This window comes from Crocodylus siamensis, chromosome 2 (genome assembly GCF_052110815.1).
Source record: "Crocodylus siamensis isolate JL-2025a chromosome 2, ASM5211081v1, whole genome shotgun sequence".
Lineage (NCBI taxonomy): Eukaryota > Metazoa > Chordata > Crocodylia > Crocodylidae > Crocodylus > Crocodylus siamensis.
In genome coordinates, this window is record NC_143396.1 from 99,109,050 (window position 1) to 99,129,476 (window position 20,427).

Below are 20,427 nucleotides of genomic sequence, written 5' to 3' on the forward strand. Positions count from 1 at the left end.
CATTTTACTTGATTCTTTTTTTCTGCTGATTACTTTCAGTTTCTCTAATCTTATTGCCATATTACAGATTTAGAGATTTCATGGCATTCCATCTTCCAGGGCCATTTCTAAACCTGTGTGAGTCTCTTACGTTCCATTTAAGAACTAATGCTTATCTGCCTTAGTCACCACTTTCTTTAACTTCGATATATTTTCCATCTTTGCTCATGGTTCTTTTTCCAAGAGCCCTTTCTCTATAAAGATTTAAAGATTTCTCCTTTTTTATGTTTATCTTCTCCCTTTCTGTTGTTTAGTTCCTCTTTTTCTCTCTCTCTCTATGTGTGTGTGTGTGTATAATGTGTGTGTGTGTGTGTATATATATAAATGTGTATATATAAACACTAATAAGCTGTAACTCAATGGTGCAGATATTATTAAACACCTTTTACCATTTATTCCTGTCAAATGTATACATCATGTCTTGACCAAATACATTCTGGCTTATTTTCTTATCTGAGGAGAGCTTACCAAGCATCACTTTCTCTGAATTACTGACCCATATATATTCTTCCACCCCTCTGCTTCTATCCAGTCTTGTATAACATCCAGGCCACTAATTAAGTCCATTTTTCCCATAGCCTCCTTTTCCCTGTGCTTCCACTGTTGTCTTTTCCATCCTTCTGGCCTTCACAAGTCCCAGTTCTCCAACATTTTAAAAATTCTGTGCAAAGAAGGATGACCACATCATCCTGTCACAGACTGGTTCACTCCTGCTCTTTAAAAAGATTCCTCTTTTTCATGAGCTAATTTGAACCACTGAATCCCACATGCCTAACCACTGCCTCAAGTTCTGGATCACTTGGGCACACACTCCAGGTATACAGCCTGCATCTGACACCCTTTTGGCACTGGGATCATGTTTGCTGCCCTGGAGGCAGTGCCTTAGACATAATGAATTTCCAACTTACCTAAACAAGTTCCCTCTTGAGTCTTCCTGGTTGTTTAAGCTGTGTTGCTAGTTACTACATGGCAGTAAAGTAAGGAGGCAGGTTTAGTAAAGGAGTTTCTTAAAGAAGTACATGCTTTAGTCTTAAAAAAGTACAAAAGAGTTACAGGTATGTGGAAAACAACAAACACCTGATATCCCCCCCCTCCATATCAAATCTCATCCCTCCCCCCCTTTTTAAAAATAGAATCCATGGGTTTTGATTTAAGTTCTTATGGAAGGCAAAAGCCCTGTTGCCTCCACTCTCTTTCAGAAAGTAAAATGACCCTTCCCCTTTGGCCAGGTGGTTAGCTGGATAAAAGTGCAGCTCTGCAGCCATGTGCTCAAATTGAGAGAATTCTAGCTCCACCTTTTACCTAGGCATACTTCTTTGAAGAGAGAGACCCTCCAAAGGCAGAGGTCCCACCTGCAGAAATTCCTCTGGTCAAACAAGTGAAAACCATTCAATACTGATTGCCCTTAGATTATATTGTCACACCTTTTCAGAAATAGCTTCTTCCCAAGGGCCAACATCCTGCCACAACATGGATATCTCATTCACAATGAATAGGTCTTTCTAAATCAAGGTGGTTGCTGGCTGATTTCCCAGAAAAACTGCAAGCCAGGCAGCTGTTTTCACAGGCAGAGCGCAGCAGGCACCCCATGCCTCTGATTGGCTGAGAGGCCCCAATGGGGCAGCCTCTTGCTGCTGATTGGCTGCAAGCGCTGTCTATCATGTGGCCCCACCCCTCTCCACTGATTAGAGGCCATATGCTGGACAGCCCTTGCAGCCAATCTGCAGCAAGGGGCAAGGGTGGCAGTCATCTTGCCATGCCAGCAGCCCCACTTCCCCCTGTGTGGTCAGGCTGCAGTGGCCACAAGGACTGCTGGCTCCCCAGAGGGAGCCAGCATTTTATTTTCAGTGAGATTTTTTCCCCAGAGATCCTGCCAAAAGCACGGATCCTGTGCTTTTTCACTGGGGCTGCCTGAAATTCCAGTTTCTGTGACAATTGTGAAATCGCAATTTTGGTAGGTCCCTAACAATGACAATTCAAAGCTACAGTAGTGTTGCTAAATCAAATGAAATTCATAATTAGATACAGGGATATTCACAAAACTGTCATATACTGCCATTTTCAGAGCTTCATTGTCTGCCTCTTCATTTCTATATTGCATTTTGGATTTGGGGGGGGGGAGGTGGAAGGGAAAGCTTTTTAGGAACTACTCAGCATACTCTATTAGTTTCCATCTCTTGCCTCTATAGTCCTCAGTCTCTCTGCTCTTCAGTCCTCTTCTGTTACTCTGCTAGTTTACACTGCTTTTGGTTTGCAAAATTTCCTCTACAGATTTGCCATCTGGAGCAGTCATGCTGTATTTCTCTGCTTCATTGACTTTCCAATGTAATTCAAATCATACTGGAAAAAAAAAAATCTTTCCCCCTGCCTGTACTTCATTTTTCAATCCCTTTGACTTGTTATTTTTATTAAACTCTGAAAATAATCAGTGATGACAATATGTTTTGGAATAAATTCCTACCAAAAGGTGGAACATATCAAGTTGTAGATTTGTGACCCAAAATACAGTACCACTTCCAGATTCTCATGAGTACACAAATGTAACATGCTTATTATAAAATAAATGTGATTGAATATACACAAAGGCAATAGTGTAGTGGAAGAATATTAAGTTTCAGTTTAAGGAACTATCAGCTTGAATTCAGACGTGCCCATGTCACTGTGGTTTTACATTGCCATGTTGATACTTGAGTAGCACCCATTCTGGTGTCAGACTGATGTGTGCTGTTCCTCTCCACCCTGAGCAGAGGATGGCATGCAAGATTCTCAGGATCCACATGCAAATCAAGAATCTCTGGCTTGGTACCATGTCACTTCTGTAGACTATGCATTCCTCAGAAGAGAAGCTGCCAGGATTCAGTAATTCTGGGTCATTTTCCTCTATAATCCTCAAGAATGATTTGTCAGTTTAATACTGTTAAAAGATTTTCAGGATTTGAACACTGTCAAAAGTGCCAAGATATGACTTATTTTAGGAATGTTGTATGTTAGAAACAAACAAACAAAACAAAAAAACCCTTGCCATATTCAATAAAAAGGCATGTCTGACTAGGATTAAGCATCATTCCTACATATTGGAGAAAGGGCATATCGGGGAACTAATATTTCCATATTGATAATATGATACAAGTTTATATATATTGAGGTACAACATTTTATGTTGTTGCTGTAGTTTTAAAAAGCAGACACACTATATCTTCAGATATGCAGGGAAGGTAATTTTCAATAAAATTATGAGAAAAAATATAATAAAACCAATTCTAAAAGCATTCTTCAATATTCTTTGGTCTCTCATTGGTGCAATGTAGCATGTGGATCAGGCAACTACAAGAGACTTTTAGCATATTCATGTTTCTTTTTATGTATTTTTAAATGACTTCTCAACTATGCACTATGGATGAGAGAAACTAGCATTCATTAGAGATAAGAAATGAAAGTTTGTAGATCAAACAGATGTCATTCTAGCTGTGGGCAGGTTAGGAGAATGGATATTTGACCTGCATTATAATACCTTTTAGTTTTTACCCTGTGAATTAGAAATAAACTTGGCTCGCTCCATTTTAAAAAAAAACATGGTTTCAGCAGTAGGAGGAACACCCTGATTGGTTTTAGTGTAGGCAAAATGAGTCAATTTACCAACCTGAAGGAAAGAAAGTCCTCTGAATAGGTTTGGTTTCATGATGCTTTCTCTGGTTCCAAGATATTGTTATATTTTAAGCATGTTAACAGCTAATGTCTCCTTTTATTCACTTCTATAAGAAAAAGACATATGGAAAAATTGACAGAATTTGTCTCTACTATTATTCAATACTAATGAGTACAAAGGTGGTGTTAAATATGCTGTTCTTTGCCTAGATACATGAAGCACTAGAATAACTGAAAGTGGCCAATACTTAATTGCCTAGTCACTAATGGTCTTCCAATGATGTGTCTTCAAGGGGGAATTTGGGTGTATGAGGAATGCAGCTGTACAAATTATGTATTTTCTTGCCCCATGATTAAACAGAGATATTTTTTGAAACAATCATATTAGGTCTACCCAAGATTATATTTTAAGTTGGAACCTACCCCAAAAAATTGTCGTGTTGAACAAACTATTCTGTTTAGCTTTTGGGATTTTTAACCTTTCCTCATCTCTTAAAAATTTTGTAAGCAAAGACATTGTTTTGACCCAAAAAGTTGCGATGTTCTTTTTGAAAATAAAAACAAGAAATGTTTCAGCATTTCAAAAATTTCTTTTCCATTTTCTTTTCTTCTCTTTCTTTATTTTAAAACCCAGATTTGTACATAGCCATAAAATATCAGATTTTTTTTAGACTGTCTTCTCAGCTTTCTTACTTCTATTTTAACTGTCAAATATGATCTAGCACTCAGGCTACATGGAAGGTGCCCTGTAGTCTCAACTGTAATTTAAAAGAGGGTAATTAAAACACTTAGTATCCCACAGGATGGGATCTTTAAAAATAAAGCCCTTTATTTACAGGGAAATTGTGCTTTTTCTTCTTCATTAAATAGTCAGTATTTATCATTGCGATCTGCATGAATTCTAAATGAGACTGCAGGCACAACAGCTTCTGTATAGTGAAGAAATCCTTGTCAGCATAACCTTTCCTTCTTTTTAGGCTTACCACATTTTCAAGAACAAAAAGACTTAAAAGGATTACTAGAAAATCTCCATCAAAATATCCAGTCCAAAAAAAGAAAGAATGTAGAAATCATGTGGCTGGCTGCAACGGTAAGCTTTCTAGTTTTCACCATTTTCACATATGATGCACTAATTTTCCATATATATTTTTGGTATTTTAAGGAAACACTCAGAAATTATAGTGATTGGGGTCACAGAAGCAGCTAGTGAACCATGGAGCTATATTTGTCTGGCTTTATTCTGCAGATATTTTTAAAGAAAGAGACCCTGTTGTGGGTCTGTCTGGCCTCTCAGCACCTGAATCCCCTAGTTCTCAATTCCCCAATTTCTTCACTACTAAGGGCTCCATTGCCAAAATTATGAAATAAAAAATATATATAATTCAACCCCTTATATCACTGCTGAAGACTTATCAGTATCCTGCAGTTCATCCCCAGGAGAAGCAGCCTACATTTAAGAAAATTGTTTATGGTGAAAGTTTATGAAGAAAATGTAATGAGACTCAGTAAAACACAGTATGATATACATATCTGCATACCAGTCCTTCACTTAGCTCCACATAGTCAAATGCCTGTGCCTGTACCTATACCTATGAAAATCATTACAACCCCATGTATGTACAAGAGTCAATTCTTGTACAATGCTGTAGTATCAGTACCTTGGTTAATAATGCATACTCATAAGAATATTAACTCAACTGAATGTTATTCTTCCTAAATTTAAACTAAATCCATCATTGTGGGAATCCAGATTTAAATCAGGCAAGCCTATCTTTTCTTTAGAAATGAGGGGCATGATGCAAGATGCAATTCCTTGATTTACTATTTGTTTCATATTTCTACACATTCTCTTTCTCATTCTCAATTCTCATTTACTCTGTCATTAGAGTATTTTAACTTTGTAAGCAACCGTTTAGCTGCTACTCAATAGGAATTCCATGAATCAACTTTAAATCAATAGTACCTATTTCATTCATTTCTCTACATCATCATGGCATGTAGGCATGCAATTTGATGATTTCTAGCATGTCTGAGACTTGAACTGGGCAGGGTTATTGTCCTGGAGTTAAAGATATACCTTTGCTGCCCGTGTAAAGTCTTGTCCATTTATACCAGCTCTGAATTTGGCCTTTAGTATATACTGTACTTGAAATATAAACTCTTTTCCTCCTGCAAATTCAAAAATGCACACACTACTTAAGTCAAAGTAATGGCACAATAAATACAAAATATTAGTATAATATGAACAGCCTTTCATTAATAGTGTGAATTACAAGTTACCAGTTGTGAATAACGTTCACATACTTTCCTTAGTAATTAATAATGTTGCAGTTTTATACATTACTAAAACAATTTCATATTTAGACTAATACATTTTATAATACATTTTTCAATAGGAATCCTATAATGTCCATAACAATAACATTTTTCTACAATGCTTATAACATAGCTTTCAGAAGACATAAAAGGTAAATCACTATAGGTCTTTATAAAATATTGTGCGAAGATCTGAGCAAGATTTACTTTTACTTCAGGCTTCCAAAGATTTCATTGGTAACTATTCGGGGCATCCTCAAAATATTTGTGGGAAGAAACAGTCTTCTGAAGTACAAATACTTCAAAAATTGTCTTCATTATGTTACATATCCCCTACCTTATGCTATTATGAATTAACCCCCTGGTACTGATTAGTCTGAATCCTTTGATATTGATAACCTAATGCAGCGGTGTGCTTGTATTGGAAAGTTGCAGTTCCCAGCTGTAAGGTATTAATGATGTTATTGTGATAGATATATTACCCCTTGTTATATTGGAACAATGGTAGAGCTATACAAAATGTATAAAAAGTCTACATTTGCCAAATGGTTATTACAGACATTTATTTTTCTAAAGACAGTAGGAAAGTTGTCCATGTCCACTGCATAGAAAACATTAGAAAAATCATCCATAAAATCAATATAAAGATTTCCTGTAATGGTGACTACTGAGTAAGCAGTGAAAGCTAAATATTCTACTCATGGGTGCATGCCTCCATACAGGGCTGTGCACTTGCAGTGGCAAAAAAAGCAGTGGCACAAATTTGTGCCACTATTTTTTGCTGCTGCATGTACCCCTGCTTGTACATTTTCATGCAGGGCAAAATGCCATTTCCCCACTCTTCCCGGCTCCCAGTGTGCTGGAGGAGTAGGGGTGGAATTAAAGGAAGGTAGACCCTCTGGCCAGCAGCTAAAGCATCTCCCAGGAGGACTGAGCCTCCATGTCTGCCAGTGGCATGGTCCTATGGTGTGTGCCCCTTTTTTCAGTTTTGTTTTTGCTATCAGGATTCCCTGTAGCAAATTTTGCCCCCATGATGCAAATGTGTAATGCGGATCATGTTTTAATATGCCAGACATGCTGCTCATGGCATCACAAAGAGGTTTGTGGCACCACAAACCACACACATCCGCACGTCTGGATCTCGCCAGTGGTTCGTTCCCTGGAGGCACGCAGAGATCACAGACACACAGACATCAGTCGGCACTTAAGGGTCTATTTGTTTGCAAGCAAGGCCAGAGAAGGGAGCTCAGCTCAGATCAGTCTCCGGCCCTTGATTGTGTTTGCAAGCGGCATTTATCTTCTCAAATCTCCTGGGCGCGTGCGCAGACACAGAAGTTCTTGCAGCTTACTTCCATTTCATACAAACATACATGTAACTACATCATCACATATATCGCATGTATAGTATAATTAGTCATTTGAGTAGGGAGGGCGGAGAGGTAAATATGCAACAGCTAATTAAGCATGCTCAATACCACAAGAGTTCATCAACAGTTCATTCCCCAAGGCTATGCAGTTAAATTCCAGTTTCTGTAATCAGCATGAGAAAGACTAAGGAGGGAGAGGGAGAAATCTTGGGCAGCATTCTTTTCTTATCAAGAGCAAGATGCAAGCTGTGCAATTCTAACATACACGTGCCATTAAGGCAACACAATAAACCCCAGAGCTGTTTGAGCTGGAGTCAACTGCTCCTGGATGTAGCATCTACATGTGCACTGAGCGCAGTAGCAGTTTGAGCCAGGATGGAGCAACCCTGAGCTGGCAGCAAGTTTGGGGCAGGGTGGTCAGCCCCAGGCTCCAGGTGGAGGCATTGTGTGGTGGTGGGGCTGGTTGGGGGATGAGGGTGCAAAACCTATGTAGCCATATGGCCAGGTGGCAGACAGACTCTAGACTTTAGTACCCTTTTGCCCCAATCAGCCCCTGTCACCATCTGTACATGCATTCTGTCACATTTAATTGCTCTGCTTAAGATAGTACTGTCCTCAACAGTATTATCTTATTCTGGAGTTAATTTACTGCACCTTAATACCAGCACTCATGTAGACAGTGATGCTTTACTATAGAGCAAATTAGTCAACTTCTCAGTAAAGTTCATGTGTAGAGATGCGTGCAGTTACACTTATTGATCGTCCATAAAATCAGATTTTGAACTTAGCCTATGAGTGAACAAAGAAACTATTTAACTGGATGTAACCAGTATCTTTTCTGCTGCAGCATTCTGTCTCCAGCAGTGACTGAGATCTGATGCTACAAAGGACATTCTAAAAATTAAGTACAGCTAGGGAATAGAGCCCGTAGAGAAATGTTCTTCTTTAACAGCAAATGTTTAGGCCTTGAAGTATGAGAGAGTTCTTGTACCATATCTTATTTGAGGGCCTTTTTAGACCCGACACTGTGAGCTGCACAAATATTGATCAGTGTTAGTGCTAGCTCAAGTTTGGAGTAGTCACACCTCAGGCCAGCAGGCACCTGAAGGAATGAAAAGTAAGAATACACTCCCTTCCCAGTCTGGATTTTCCCCCTGTCCTCTGTGTCTTCACTCCCTACCCCACAGTATTTCCCCTTGCCCCCTGACACTCCCCAGCACTTACATGTGTCTGCCTGCTCTGTCTCTCCCAGGGAGGCAGGCAGGGAAGGGTTAAATTTCCTGCCCAGCTCTGCTGCCACCACTGCTGGCTCAGAGAGTAGCAGCCATGACAGCAGGGCCCAGGCTGTCTCTTCCCTGCCTGCTCCCCTGGGAGAGATGGCACAGGCAGACACAAGTAAAGAGGGGGAGGTGTGGGCACTAGGATGAGGGGAACAGCGGGCCCAATCTGGACCAGCAGGGGAAGGGGACGGGTGGGATGTTTATGGTGAGGTGTAGCTAGAGTGGCTACACCTTAGTGTAACACAAGCTGGGTAGCAAACATCAGAGAGAATCCTGCCCTGGAGTACTGTAACTTTGAGCCACATAAGGAGTGGTTAAAACTAGTTTCAGGTGTTAATGTGTGAACAATCCAGGTGTTAAGAGCTCCAGGAGCTGCCCAAAATTACCATGTAGGAAGGCCCTAATAACTGTAGTCATTATCCATAAAACGTCTGATCTCTTTTTAGTCAGGATTTTAATTGAATGAGGTTTTGCACCACTGTATTCCATTAGGTCGGTGCAACCCATTAATTCTCTGCTATGTAGTAATATTTTTTAATAGTTATAAATATACTGTGTTTCCATTTAATCAGTTGTACCCTTGATATTGCATCATAGGAAAGAGTTAATAGGAGTGTTTTCTTAAAGAGCCACGAAGGCTGGGGATTTTGATTGGGATTTGCAAATGCTCCTGCTGGGACTTAAACCTAGAGGTTCCTGACTAAAGGACCTTGTCCCTCTACTCGAGATCAATTGCCATATTTGAGGTCAGAAAGGAATGTTTAAACTTTACCCTTTGCTCAGATCTGTATGGACTGTGAGGATTTATGCCTTCCTCTTTAGTGGTGTGGCATAGCTTTCTTCCTTGGATCGCTCAACCATATTTTAACGACCTTTGCAGCAGCAGGACATTGGCCATCATGGTCCCCCTGCTTACCTGTGGCAGATTAGGGTGCTATGTCTTTTAGTTTTGCTAATAGGTTAGACCAGCGATAGGCTGGCCCATGGATCAGATTGGGTCTGCATGCACCCTCCTCCCACATGCCAGATCCAATGCACCCAGTGCCTGCTTTGGCCAGTCTGGGACCAATGCCTGCCCTGGATGGTCCTACAGAGGCTGGAGCAGGGACCAAGTGCTGCAAAATCTCAGACTGGCCAGAGCAGGCACCGCATGCAGCATGGGGACCAGACCAAGTATTGCATGCAGCATACATCCCATGCCCTGTGTGCAGGGCTGGGCTGGTATGTACCATGTGGGTTAACTTCTGAGACCCAGTGGCAGCACTGAGGGCCAGATGATGGGGCTGTGAAGGCCAGATATGACCCAGGCTATATCTTTGACACCACTGGATTAGACAATGGATTTGTTTAGGGTGGTTTGGATGGGGATGATCCTGCCTCAAGCAGGGTGTTGGACTAGATCAGCGTTTCTCAACCTGTGGGTCATGACCCAAAAGTGGGTTGCAAGAATATATGAAAGGGTTGCAAATAAACTTTAAAAATGGATCCTTCTTTAAAGGGGAAAAATGTGGAAAACCATGGGTTACCCCTTGCCACTCTTCTCAGGCCACCTGCACTGCCCACTACCCGACCTCCCTTCCAGGATAGAGCTAAGCGGCGGTGGCAGTGCCTGGGGCATGGTAGCTGAGTAGATCTGCAGCCCAGTGCGCAAGCAGCTCTTGGTGGGAGGTGGTAAGTGTAGTATAGTACCCCCCATCCATTACTCCCCATGTTAATTACAGCACGGTTGGCATGGGGGTCCCAGCTGTGGTGGTGGCAGCAACAAGTCTTGCTGCCTTGCTCCGCCCTCCCATGCTGGGTTCTACCCATTGGGCCACAGAGGTGGCTTCTGCCGAAGCCCCATGCCTGCTGCGGGTGTACAAATCTGGGGGGGACATGTCCCAGACACCCCCTTCCTGCCCTATGCAGCCACACACTAAGACTGGGGCCTGGGAACAGTGGGTAGGGAGTGAGGGGCACCACTAGGGTCAGGGGGCTGTTTTCTATATAAACTATTTATTGGGTCAGGACTGGCCATTGATGTTTACAAATGGGTCCTGGTACAAAAAAAGTTGAGAACCACTGGACTAGATGACCTCTGGAGGTCTCTTCCAGCTGTACATTTTTAAGATACTATATTTCTGTGATATTTTTCTTGTCTTATGCCCTTTCATAACTCTTATTCCCTCTTTGAACCAAACCTTATGGCTAGTCTTTTCAGTTCTTTTCATACAGATCTTCCAAGCCACAAAAATTGTTTATACTTCTCTTTGTTCTTTTATTTTTGCAATATATGTTGTTTGGAATATGAACAAAAATGATCACAATAATTAAAGTGATGACATACCTATCATTGCATGTTTTGGTATTATAATAGACTTGGGTATGTTCCCATTGTAGTTCTTACACATTCTAAGAATAGGTTTGCTCTTCTTTTTTACTTTTGACTGCCTATCGGGCAAATGTTTCTTTGAGCAAAGTTTACTTTGAACTGAGCTGCATTAAAGATTTAATCTGTGCCCAAGTATTAAGTTGACATAGATTTACCTTTAGTTTATCTATTGTTTAAGTTAAACTTTAAAAAACATCATTTAATATTGTATTTAATTAGTTCACTTATAAATAATTATGCCAACTGCTTGCCAAAGAAACTCCTCTATGTGTGTTTATTCATTTGTTTGTTCTACCTGGGTGTTTATCAACCAAAAAATAGTGTTCTCACTAGTGACTTCAGTATTTATACATTATTAGCATAGAATTAGGACTTAGCCCCTCTCACCCATTAAATAACAATTCATCAGTCACACAATTATCTTGTTATCCCTCTAAATCATTCAGTCCTGATATTCGGTATGACTCATGGAATTCAAGAGATAGTATAATAGAGATTATGTTAACCATACTAACAACCCTACTCAGTCCTTTTAAAAAAAAATAACTGATTTACAGTGGAACTTCCCAGATTTTTAAATCTCCAGTTAAGTTTCTGGTACATTTAATTCTCTCCATATTATATGTTATGTTAACTGTGAATTTAAGGTCACTGTAGGCACATATGAGACTAGAACTAGTCTCACCCCCTTACTCACACTGCCTTTCAGGATGAAGTCACCAGATCTACACACTTCACTATTTTGTCTATATTATAATTGTCCAGAAATGGAGCCCAGGGGCCCTGCTTTCTCATATCCTTGGGCAAAGAAATCTCAATTGAAGGAATTGAGCTATGGATGAAGCACCCAGAAGAATGTATCTATGTATTTATTTGATTTCTATGCTGCTGCCCTCCCTGGAAGAGGCTCAGAGTGGCTTACAAAAAACCCCAAATAAAATAAATGATAAAATGATTCTCCAGACAATACCCCAAAACTTAACTCTGCCTGTTACAAGCCTGCCCAAATAAGAAGTTCTTATACCACTTCTGAAAGCTGTCCAGACTCAAAATCTAGTGAGCCTCAAGGCAGAGGGAGTTCCAAAATTAAAGAACGACTACCAAAAAAACTCCCACATGTTTTTGTCAAGTAAAGTTGATGCACAGGTGGAACTGCAGGAGGAACTTACTTTTGGGTGACTTTTACGAGCCATGATGGGAACATAAGGGAAGAGGTGGTCCCTTAGGACCCAGGCCACTCAAGCAAACTCAGAGTCAGATCTTATTTAGGAAATGCTAAGAAAAACTTCTTTGAAAAAAAGTTGAAGTAACAGAGAAAGTAAAAAGAAAAGTAATAGAGTAAAAATATATATATATATTTGAGCACCTTCTCCTCCATCTTATCCAAAAAAGCAGAAGTGTTTTTACTAAAAACAAAGAGAACTAGAGACCCTGAACTTTGCTACTGATTTCATACAGCAGGTGTTAGAGACTCTAAGACAAGGTATCAGGAAATTCTGCTGTTCCAAAAGCATGTAGGCCATATCCTATTCATAGAATCATAGAAGTAGGGTCGGAAGGGACCTTGTAGATCTTCAAATCCGACCCCCTGCCTGGGCAGGAGAAAAACTGGGCTCAAATGATCCCAGCTAGGTAGGCATCAAGCCTCCTCTTCAAGACCCCCAGGGTAGGAGCCAGCACCATTTCCCTTGGAAGTTGGTTCCAGATCCTAGCTGCCCTAACTGTGAAGTAGTTCTTATGGATGTCTAATCTAAACCTCCTTTCCAACAACTTGTGGCCGTTATTCCTTGTTATGCCAGGGGGCGCTAGGGGAAACAAGGTCTCTCCCAAACCCTTCTGGTCCCCCCTAGTGAGTTTATAGACAGTTACCAGGTCCTCCCTCAGCCTTCTCTTGTGAAGGATGAACAGGTTCAGGTCCTGCAGTTTCTCATTGTAGGGTCTGCCCTGTTGTCCCCGGATCACGTGGGTGGCCCTCCTCTGGACCCTCTCAATGTTGTCCACATCCCTCCGGAAGTGGGGCGGACAGAACTGGACACAGTACTCCGGCTGTGGCCTGTCCAGTGTCACATAGAGGGGGAGGATCACCTCCTTGTCCCTGCTAGAGATGCACCTGTGGATGCATGACAAGGTCCGGTTAGCCCTGCCAACCATGACCTCGCATTGTTGGCCCATGTTCATCTTGGACTCAGTAATGACTCCAAGATCCCTTTCTGCCTCCATGCTCTCAAGAAGTGCATTTCCCATCTTATAAGTGTGCTGCTGGTTACTACTGCCCAAGTGCAGCACCCTGCACTTGTCAGTATTGATGCGCATCCTGTTTTTGCTAACCCACCCCTGTAACCTATCCAAGTCTTGCTGCAGTCTTTCCCTCCCTACTAACGTGCTCACCTCACCCCAAATTTTGGTATCATCAGCAAATTTAAACAGGTTGCTTTTCACCCCATTGTCCAAATCGCTGATAAAGAAATTGAACAGCGCGGGCCCAAGGACTGAGCCCTGGGGGACTCCGCTGCCCACTTCTCCCCAGGTTGAATACAACCCATCCACCACCACCCTCTGACTGCGACCCTTTAGCCAATCTGCAATCCATCTGACTGTGTAAGCATCAATGCCACAGTCGCCCAATTTTTTAATAAGGATGGGGTGAGAGACAATGTCAAAGGCCTTGCTGAAGTCCAGAAAGACTATGTCCATGGCGACACCTGCATCCACTGTTTTTGTGACCTGATCATAAAAGGCAATCAGGTTGACCTGCCCGTAATGAAACCATGCTGGTTGCCCTTGAGCATCATCTTTGAAGCCAGCCCATTGCAGATGTGCTCCATGATGATCTTCTCAAAGAGTTTCCCTAGGACTGAGGTAAGAGTGACGGGCCTATAGTTGCCCAGGTCCTCCCTCCTCCCTTTTTTAAAGATGGGGACCACGTTGGCTATCTTCCAGTCATCTGGCACCTGGCCCAAGCACCATGAGCACTTCTAAAGCCGTGCCAAGAGCCCTGCAATAACCCCTGCTAGCTCCCTCAACACCCTGGGGTGGAGAGCATCTGGACCCGCTGATTTGAACACGGCCAGCCCTTCCAGAAGCTCTCTAACCTGGTCCTCCCCAACCTGAGGTCTGGAGGCGTTCTCCTCGAGTCCATCTTGCATTACGGTGGGAAATCCCAGTCCCTGCCCAAGAAAACAGAGGTGAAGAATTGGTTAAACAGGTCTGCTTTCTCCTCTGGTACAACCACCAGATTGCCCAGAGGATCTTGCAGGGGCCCCACATTTCCTGGTGCTTTCTTCATCCCCCTGTATATTTGAAAAAGGCCTTTTCGTTATCTTTGATTTTGGACGCAAGTCCTAGCTCTATGTCCGCCTTAGCTTTCCTGACAGCCCCCCTACAGGCCCAAGCAGAGGAGGTATACTCCTTTCTAGAGATAGCACCCCCCTTCCACCGGTTGTACGCTGCCTTTTTGGCAATCAGGCATTCCCGTACACCCTTGGTGAGCCAGGGAGGCTTACGGGCACTCCTGCCCCCCCTTGCTTCTTGTTGGGATGGTCAGCCCTTGGGCCATGAGTATTATCTCCGTAAGGAATGACCACTCATTTTGGGCACTGAGTTCCCCTGCCCTTGAGAACCCCAGCGCCTCTCCCACTAATCTCAACTCATTGAAGCTGGCTGTCTTGAAGTCTAGGGCTACCACCTTGCTGCTGGCCTTGACACCCTGCGCTGGATGGTGAATTCATGTTTATAAGCACAAGCAGCATGCTTTTCATATGCTGCATCTAAGTTTGACTCTTCTTGGTCCTTATTGCACTACTATTCTCTCCCCTCTGTTACATTCTGATTGATTATTTTAATGATTCTGTTTGAACATTTTTCTTTTAATAGGCCCTCTCCACACATTACATCTTTTGCACAATTACCTGGTTAAATGCACAATTAATTTAGACTGGTGACACTTGCATATTAATTGTGGGGCCTTAAAAAGGGTCAATCAGCTATAAATGGTGTCTATAAATATGATCTGGGGCATGGGGGTCGTCCAAGCAGTCTGCCTCACTGCTGTAAGCAGGCAGCCCCTCCCACCATCTGTTTCATTACCACTGAGCTGTGACCTGGGCTGGAGACATTCCTAAGGGAGTGGGAGACCCGCTCCCTTTGTTTCAGTTTCCCACTCTTGCAGGTCATGTGCCTAGTTCTCTCACCTGGTTAGTCATTTGGAAGCACCAGTCAGCCACCAAAGGGACTGCTTCTGGTGGGAACTTAGTGATGAGGTCATGGCAGGGATATTTAAGGTTCCTTCTTCCTGGAAGTGGGGAAGATATGTTCTGGGGACACAGCCACCTAGCCATGCGGCCTCTAGAGCAGGCTCAGTCAGCCCCTGGACAGAATTGTGAGTAACTTACATGAAATGTAGTGGGGAATTTAGAATCTAGTGTTTTAGTTGCTTGTCAAAAGGCTACCAAGCCATTACAGTTTGCTCTAGGATTTTCTTGTGATACTTCTCTGTCTTTTACCTATCCCCAAGCCTGCTCTCTCTACCCACTAAAGCTATCCATTAGCCAGCCTTGTACATCGTTTAGAGAGTTTGAGCATGCCTTTCTGCTCCCTTTTCTTGGCTGACTAAGGGAGACTATTTTCTATGCTTCAGGCTAATAAAAGCACTCCAAGATCCCAAGGTCTGTGGGGCTTGTGTATCCCTGGTGGCACAAGGCCCAGACAAAGACCGGAGTCCAGGTGGTGGCAGAGCTACCCCAGACTTGTGGGTGTGCTCCAGGAAGGAGGTGGACCATATGTAGGAGCCCTAAGGGAAGCACTCAAAGCTTGGTTTTTGGCTGGGTGCAGTGAGGCGGGCAGCTCAGCACAGGAGTGCCCCCTACTGGCCTGCCACAGCCCTTGTACTGGCAATGAGGCACGATAGGATCTTATGCTGGCTTACACCATCGTGCCTCCTGCCATGCATGTATGGCGTGGCAGAAGACAAAATTGTACGGATCATGCCTTGGGTCCCATTGTGCCTTTCCCTGCACATGTACAGGGGGTCTTAGAAACTGAAATGTTAAAGGTTGCAGGATGGAAGTAGTAATTGATAATAGATAGGGACAGACATGGACAGCTAAGAGGGTGTCTTAAAAATGCAGCCTTGTCAGTAATGTTTTCTGTACAGGCAACCCCCCTTAGCGCTCTTAATTGGCTTCTGAACAACCAAGTATTAAATGAAACGAGTGTTAAGTGAAACTGAAAGTATCTGATGATCCAAGATGGTGAACACAAGTGTTTTTAATGACCCAAGATGGCAACCATGAGCATTATAACAAAGCTCACTGAGCACTAAGTGAAATCAGATATCAATTTAAAATGAGCATTTTAGCGAAATAGTACAAAGCAAAACAGCATTAAGTGGAGGTTGCCTGTATTAGAATCCCTGATTATTGGTCCATTTTCAATTTCTAATATTACTTTGGAAAATAAAATTGAGAGTACCCAGCAAATGCTGAGTAGCCAGCAATGTTGCCATGACCTCCAGATCAGTTGTCGTCATCCTTCACAAAATGTATTTGCATTCTGATGGTACCGCCTTCATGCCTTTAATCTGTGTTCTACTTTGCATAGAGATGCTATTCCTCATGTGCTAATTTGGCAATATAATATAAAAGTGAGCATAATTACAATAGGTCATGTTACTGTAAAAAAAATGGGTATTTCTTTCTTTATTGGGCTCTTTTCTGTTTAACCATTGATGTGCTAAATGGCTAACCTACCTGCACTAGAATGTCAGAAGCATAAATATTTCACTTCCATTGAATTATGCTTTACAAGAAAGAAAAGTTTGGGGGAAAAAATTCAGCCTAGAAGTTTAAATTTCTGTAGTAGTATAATCTGAGTTCCATAACATCCTATCCTTTACCATATATAGGAAGCATAATAATAGTGACGATTTGATTTTTTACCTCCATTGTAGATTTGCCGCAAACTAAATGGCATCCGTTTCACCTGTTGTAAAAGTGCCAAAGACAGGACATCTATGTCAGTGACACTAGAGCAGTGCTCAATCTTGAGAGATGAACATCAGCTGCACAAAGACTTCTTTATCCGGGCACTGGACTGTATGAGAAGGTATATATCTATTTTTTCTTGTTCCTTTTTTTTTCAAACACATGCATATATTAGTAGTATATTGCTTTATTAGCCAATAGTGAATTGAATAGCAGAAACTTTGGCTTAGTGAGGAGTAAGGACTGCACAGTTTGGCCAGTTACTTAGTAGCTCATTTTTCAACACTGGTTCATAGGCTTTTGTAAGGCACACAATTTTAGCAACATGTCCTTACATTGTGAAAAATAAAATAGCTTTTGCTCTTTTTCAAGACTTTCATGCTGTTTTAAATTCTCATTAAACCATCTGAATAAAACTGAGCCAGACAAATATTGCTAGATCAAAATTAAACATTTGTTACAGTTGGTTGTTCTTGTTAGCTTATATTATCAGAGATAAAAAGGACAACCAAGCAAGTTTGGATTTATATCGATTGTCGCTTTATATTTAATTGAATCCTCGTAATTTTTTTTTAAACTTCCTTGTATTGCATTGTTAAGTGTAGCTATGCAGAAGTTAATATGGAAGTAATCAAAAATGTGTAATTAGGAGATCTAATGAAGGTTTGATTGTCTGTATTTTAGACGCATGGAACAGATTTTAAGCAGGCAAATTTGGATCGTAAAATAAACCTCTCCCCTACATTCCTTTTTTCTGTTAGCTGTAATGGGACTGCTGTTTCATAGACTATAAGTAGACATCTCACTTGAGGTGGTCCTGATTGCCCTGGGTTTTAGCCCAGATCAGAACTTAAGCAGTACAGCCATTTACATGTGCATAATCAATTCCATTAGGTGTTCTGTTAAAGGTACCATGGGGTCTGGTGCATGATCCCAACAATGATGCTTCCTGCCATACTACACATGCATGGCAGGAAGTGTGACTGTGGAATTTCCAATCAGATCCTAATCACTCTATATTGTGGGTGGAAGTGGAGCCCAGGATCATGACCCTGGGCTCCCTCAGCTCTGGCAAGTAACAAGCCAATCAGCAGGTCTCTGCTCCCAGCCTCACAAGTCAAAGGCTCCAATGCACCCCCAAGGCTAGGAACACCAACCAGATGATTGCCACTTCCAGTCTTGGGGCCACATCGGAGTCCTTGATTTCAATGCATCCCCAAATATTGGAGCCCTGATCAGCTGCTGCTCCCAGCCCCTGGGGCTTAGGAACCTGTGGCTCCACAGCACTCTAGAGCCTGGGAGCAGCAACTAAATGGGAGTCCCAGACTCTGGGGTACTCAAGGGCTTCAATCAACTGCTGGCAACAACAGCTGATCAGGGCTTCTGGCAGCACATGGGAGTCAAGGACTCTGTTACTCTCCTAAAACTGGGAGTGGCAGTCAGCTGATTGGCACTTTTAGCCTTGGGATTGTATGGGAATCAAGGTTTCCCATATACCCCCAAAGCTGGGAGCCCCAGTCAGCTGATGCCTGGCAACACGTGCAATTTTAGGCATGATGGGAAGGAGCTACAATGTTATTACACATATTTTATGTAATAACTTTGTAGCTTATTCCTTTTTTATTGCACCATTAATTATATTTGCGTGCATTCAGGTTAATACTAAAGTCATGATTAATTGGTTAATCACATCTTAGTGTAACGTCTGCCGGGGCCACAGGTGTTCCAAGATGCTTTGCTGCCTGTCTCAGTAGGTGGCCAGTGAGAGCACATAACCTGACAGATCTGTCCTTGCAATGACCCGTAATTAACTTAAATAACTAGCAGCATTGTCCTGGGGAAAAAATGTTATCACAAACTTATTTCATATATTTATCAGGATACTTAAAATGGGATTATGGATTTATGTGTCTGTAGGATCCTGGGGTGAAAGGCTTTCTGGCAGGAGGAATGTGACATCTGTTTATACCCGTAGTTAATTTTCATGAATACTACATAGTTATGCATGTGATGTTAGGTAAGATTAAAAAAAAACATTTTTCATGCAAGTTTTTTAGAGATGATATGACAAAAGCATAACTGTAAATGTCATAGCAGGCTCACATGAAGTTACTGTTTGGCTTCCATTGGAGTGTAACACATGATTAGAATTTCTCTCCTACTTTCTTTAAATTGTTTAAATCTCCTAATTTGTTTGCAGAGATTATACCTAGGTAAATGATTGTGTTATAAAACTCCAAAACAATGTTTTGTATTCTTGATGCTAGAAGCTTCATTTCTAGATTGATTTCAGCTGCTGTTAAATCTTGAAGTTGTTGCTAAATGGATGTGTTTGCAATGTGTCCTTCAGCAGGGACACAAATTATTTATAAAGAAAAAGTTAATTGCTGCAGAAGGTAATTCAGCAGAGCATGGTGAGGGCTCAGTAGGATAGTCAGCTTGCAAGTTACTAATGTAGAGTGATGTTATACTAAAGTACCATTTAGTATATATCATTAGCTTCCACAAATCCTTTAACCACTGCAGCATTTCAGCTACAGCGTGACACTTTCATGCACTGTCTTTCATATTTCCATGTTTTGCCACTAATGAACAGTTTTTGAGTTTTCTACATCAAACACTTTTTGTTGGCATTTCAACTGTTTGTTTTTCCTTTATAAATTGCCCATAAATGTAAGTCTTTGCAAGCTGCTGTGTGTTGCTGGGCATAAGCATCTCAATTTTATAAAATATCTTCTGATAAAGATTAACACTCAGTGGTATAACAAGACAATTTAGTAGTAAAAAACTTAGTAAATTGGACCTTGTGTATCATACAGAATAACACGTTGGTACAGAAGTACCATAAGTTTTTGAGATAAAAACACACCTCGTATTGGAGCTAGTGTAATTTTATATCCTTATAATTGATCTGAAAAGTGAAGTGAACTGTGAACCAGTGAAAGTTGTAGAGGGTACCAAAATAGAACATTTAGGGAGCTGGGCAAATAAAACATGAAAGTTAAAAGATGCAAGATTGCATATGTAGGCTCTGATTTGGGAAAACATCCCTGTTTAGGAAGGGCACTCCACAGTGCCTGCCAAGTATTAAATATATGCTTGAAGTTCAGCATTTTCTTCAGCCTGCTCCTGCAATTGGCATTTAAAGAAAAACACCACTAAACAATAATAATAGTAAACTGAATTAAGTTGAACATAATGCATTGTAATACAAAAAACTAATGTAGGTGGTAGGGTCATAAACTGCCTTAATATACATAATTATTTCCCCATAGCTTGAACCAGTGAATATAGCAGCTTATGATTTATTGCTAGCTAACAGAGTTAATCCCTTAGGTTAACACGTCCCGGTGTTTTGAGTATTGTAGGTTTGATCCTGTCAGTCAACCATGGTGTCTGCTTCCACGTATCACAGTTTGTCACATCAT

The 20,427-nt window shown here is 41.5% G+C and overlaps 1 protein-coding gene across 8 annotated transcripts in view; it reads left to right on the forward strand.

The window, feature by feature from the left end:
- The window catches only part of INPP4B (inositol polyphosphate-4-phosphatase type II B), a 613,602-nt gene that overhangs the window by 545,736 nt on the left and 47,439 nt on the right, over window positions 1–20,427 (forward strand). For all 8 annotated transcript variants that reach the window (XM_090036465.1, XM_090036466.1, XM_090036467.1 and 5 more), the window contains 2 exons: window positions 4,662–4,774; window positions 16,966–17,120. In XM_090036465.1, coding sequence (XP_089892591.1) covers window positions 4,662–4,774; window positions 16,966–17,120 — 268 coding nt within the window. The remainder of the gene's footprint in view (window positions 1–4,661; window positions 4,775–16,965; window positions 17,121–20,427) is intronic.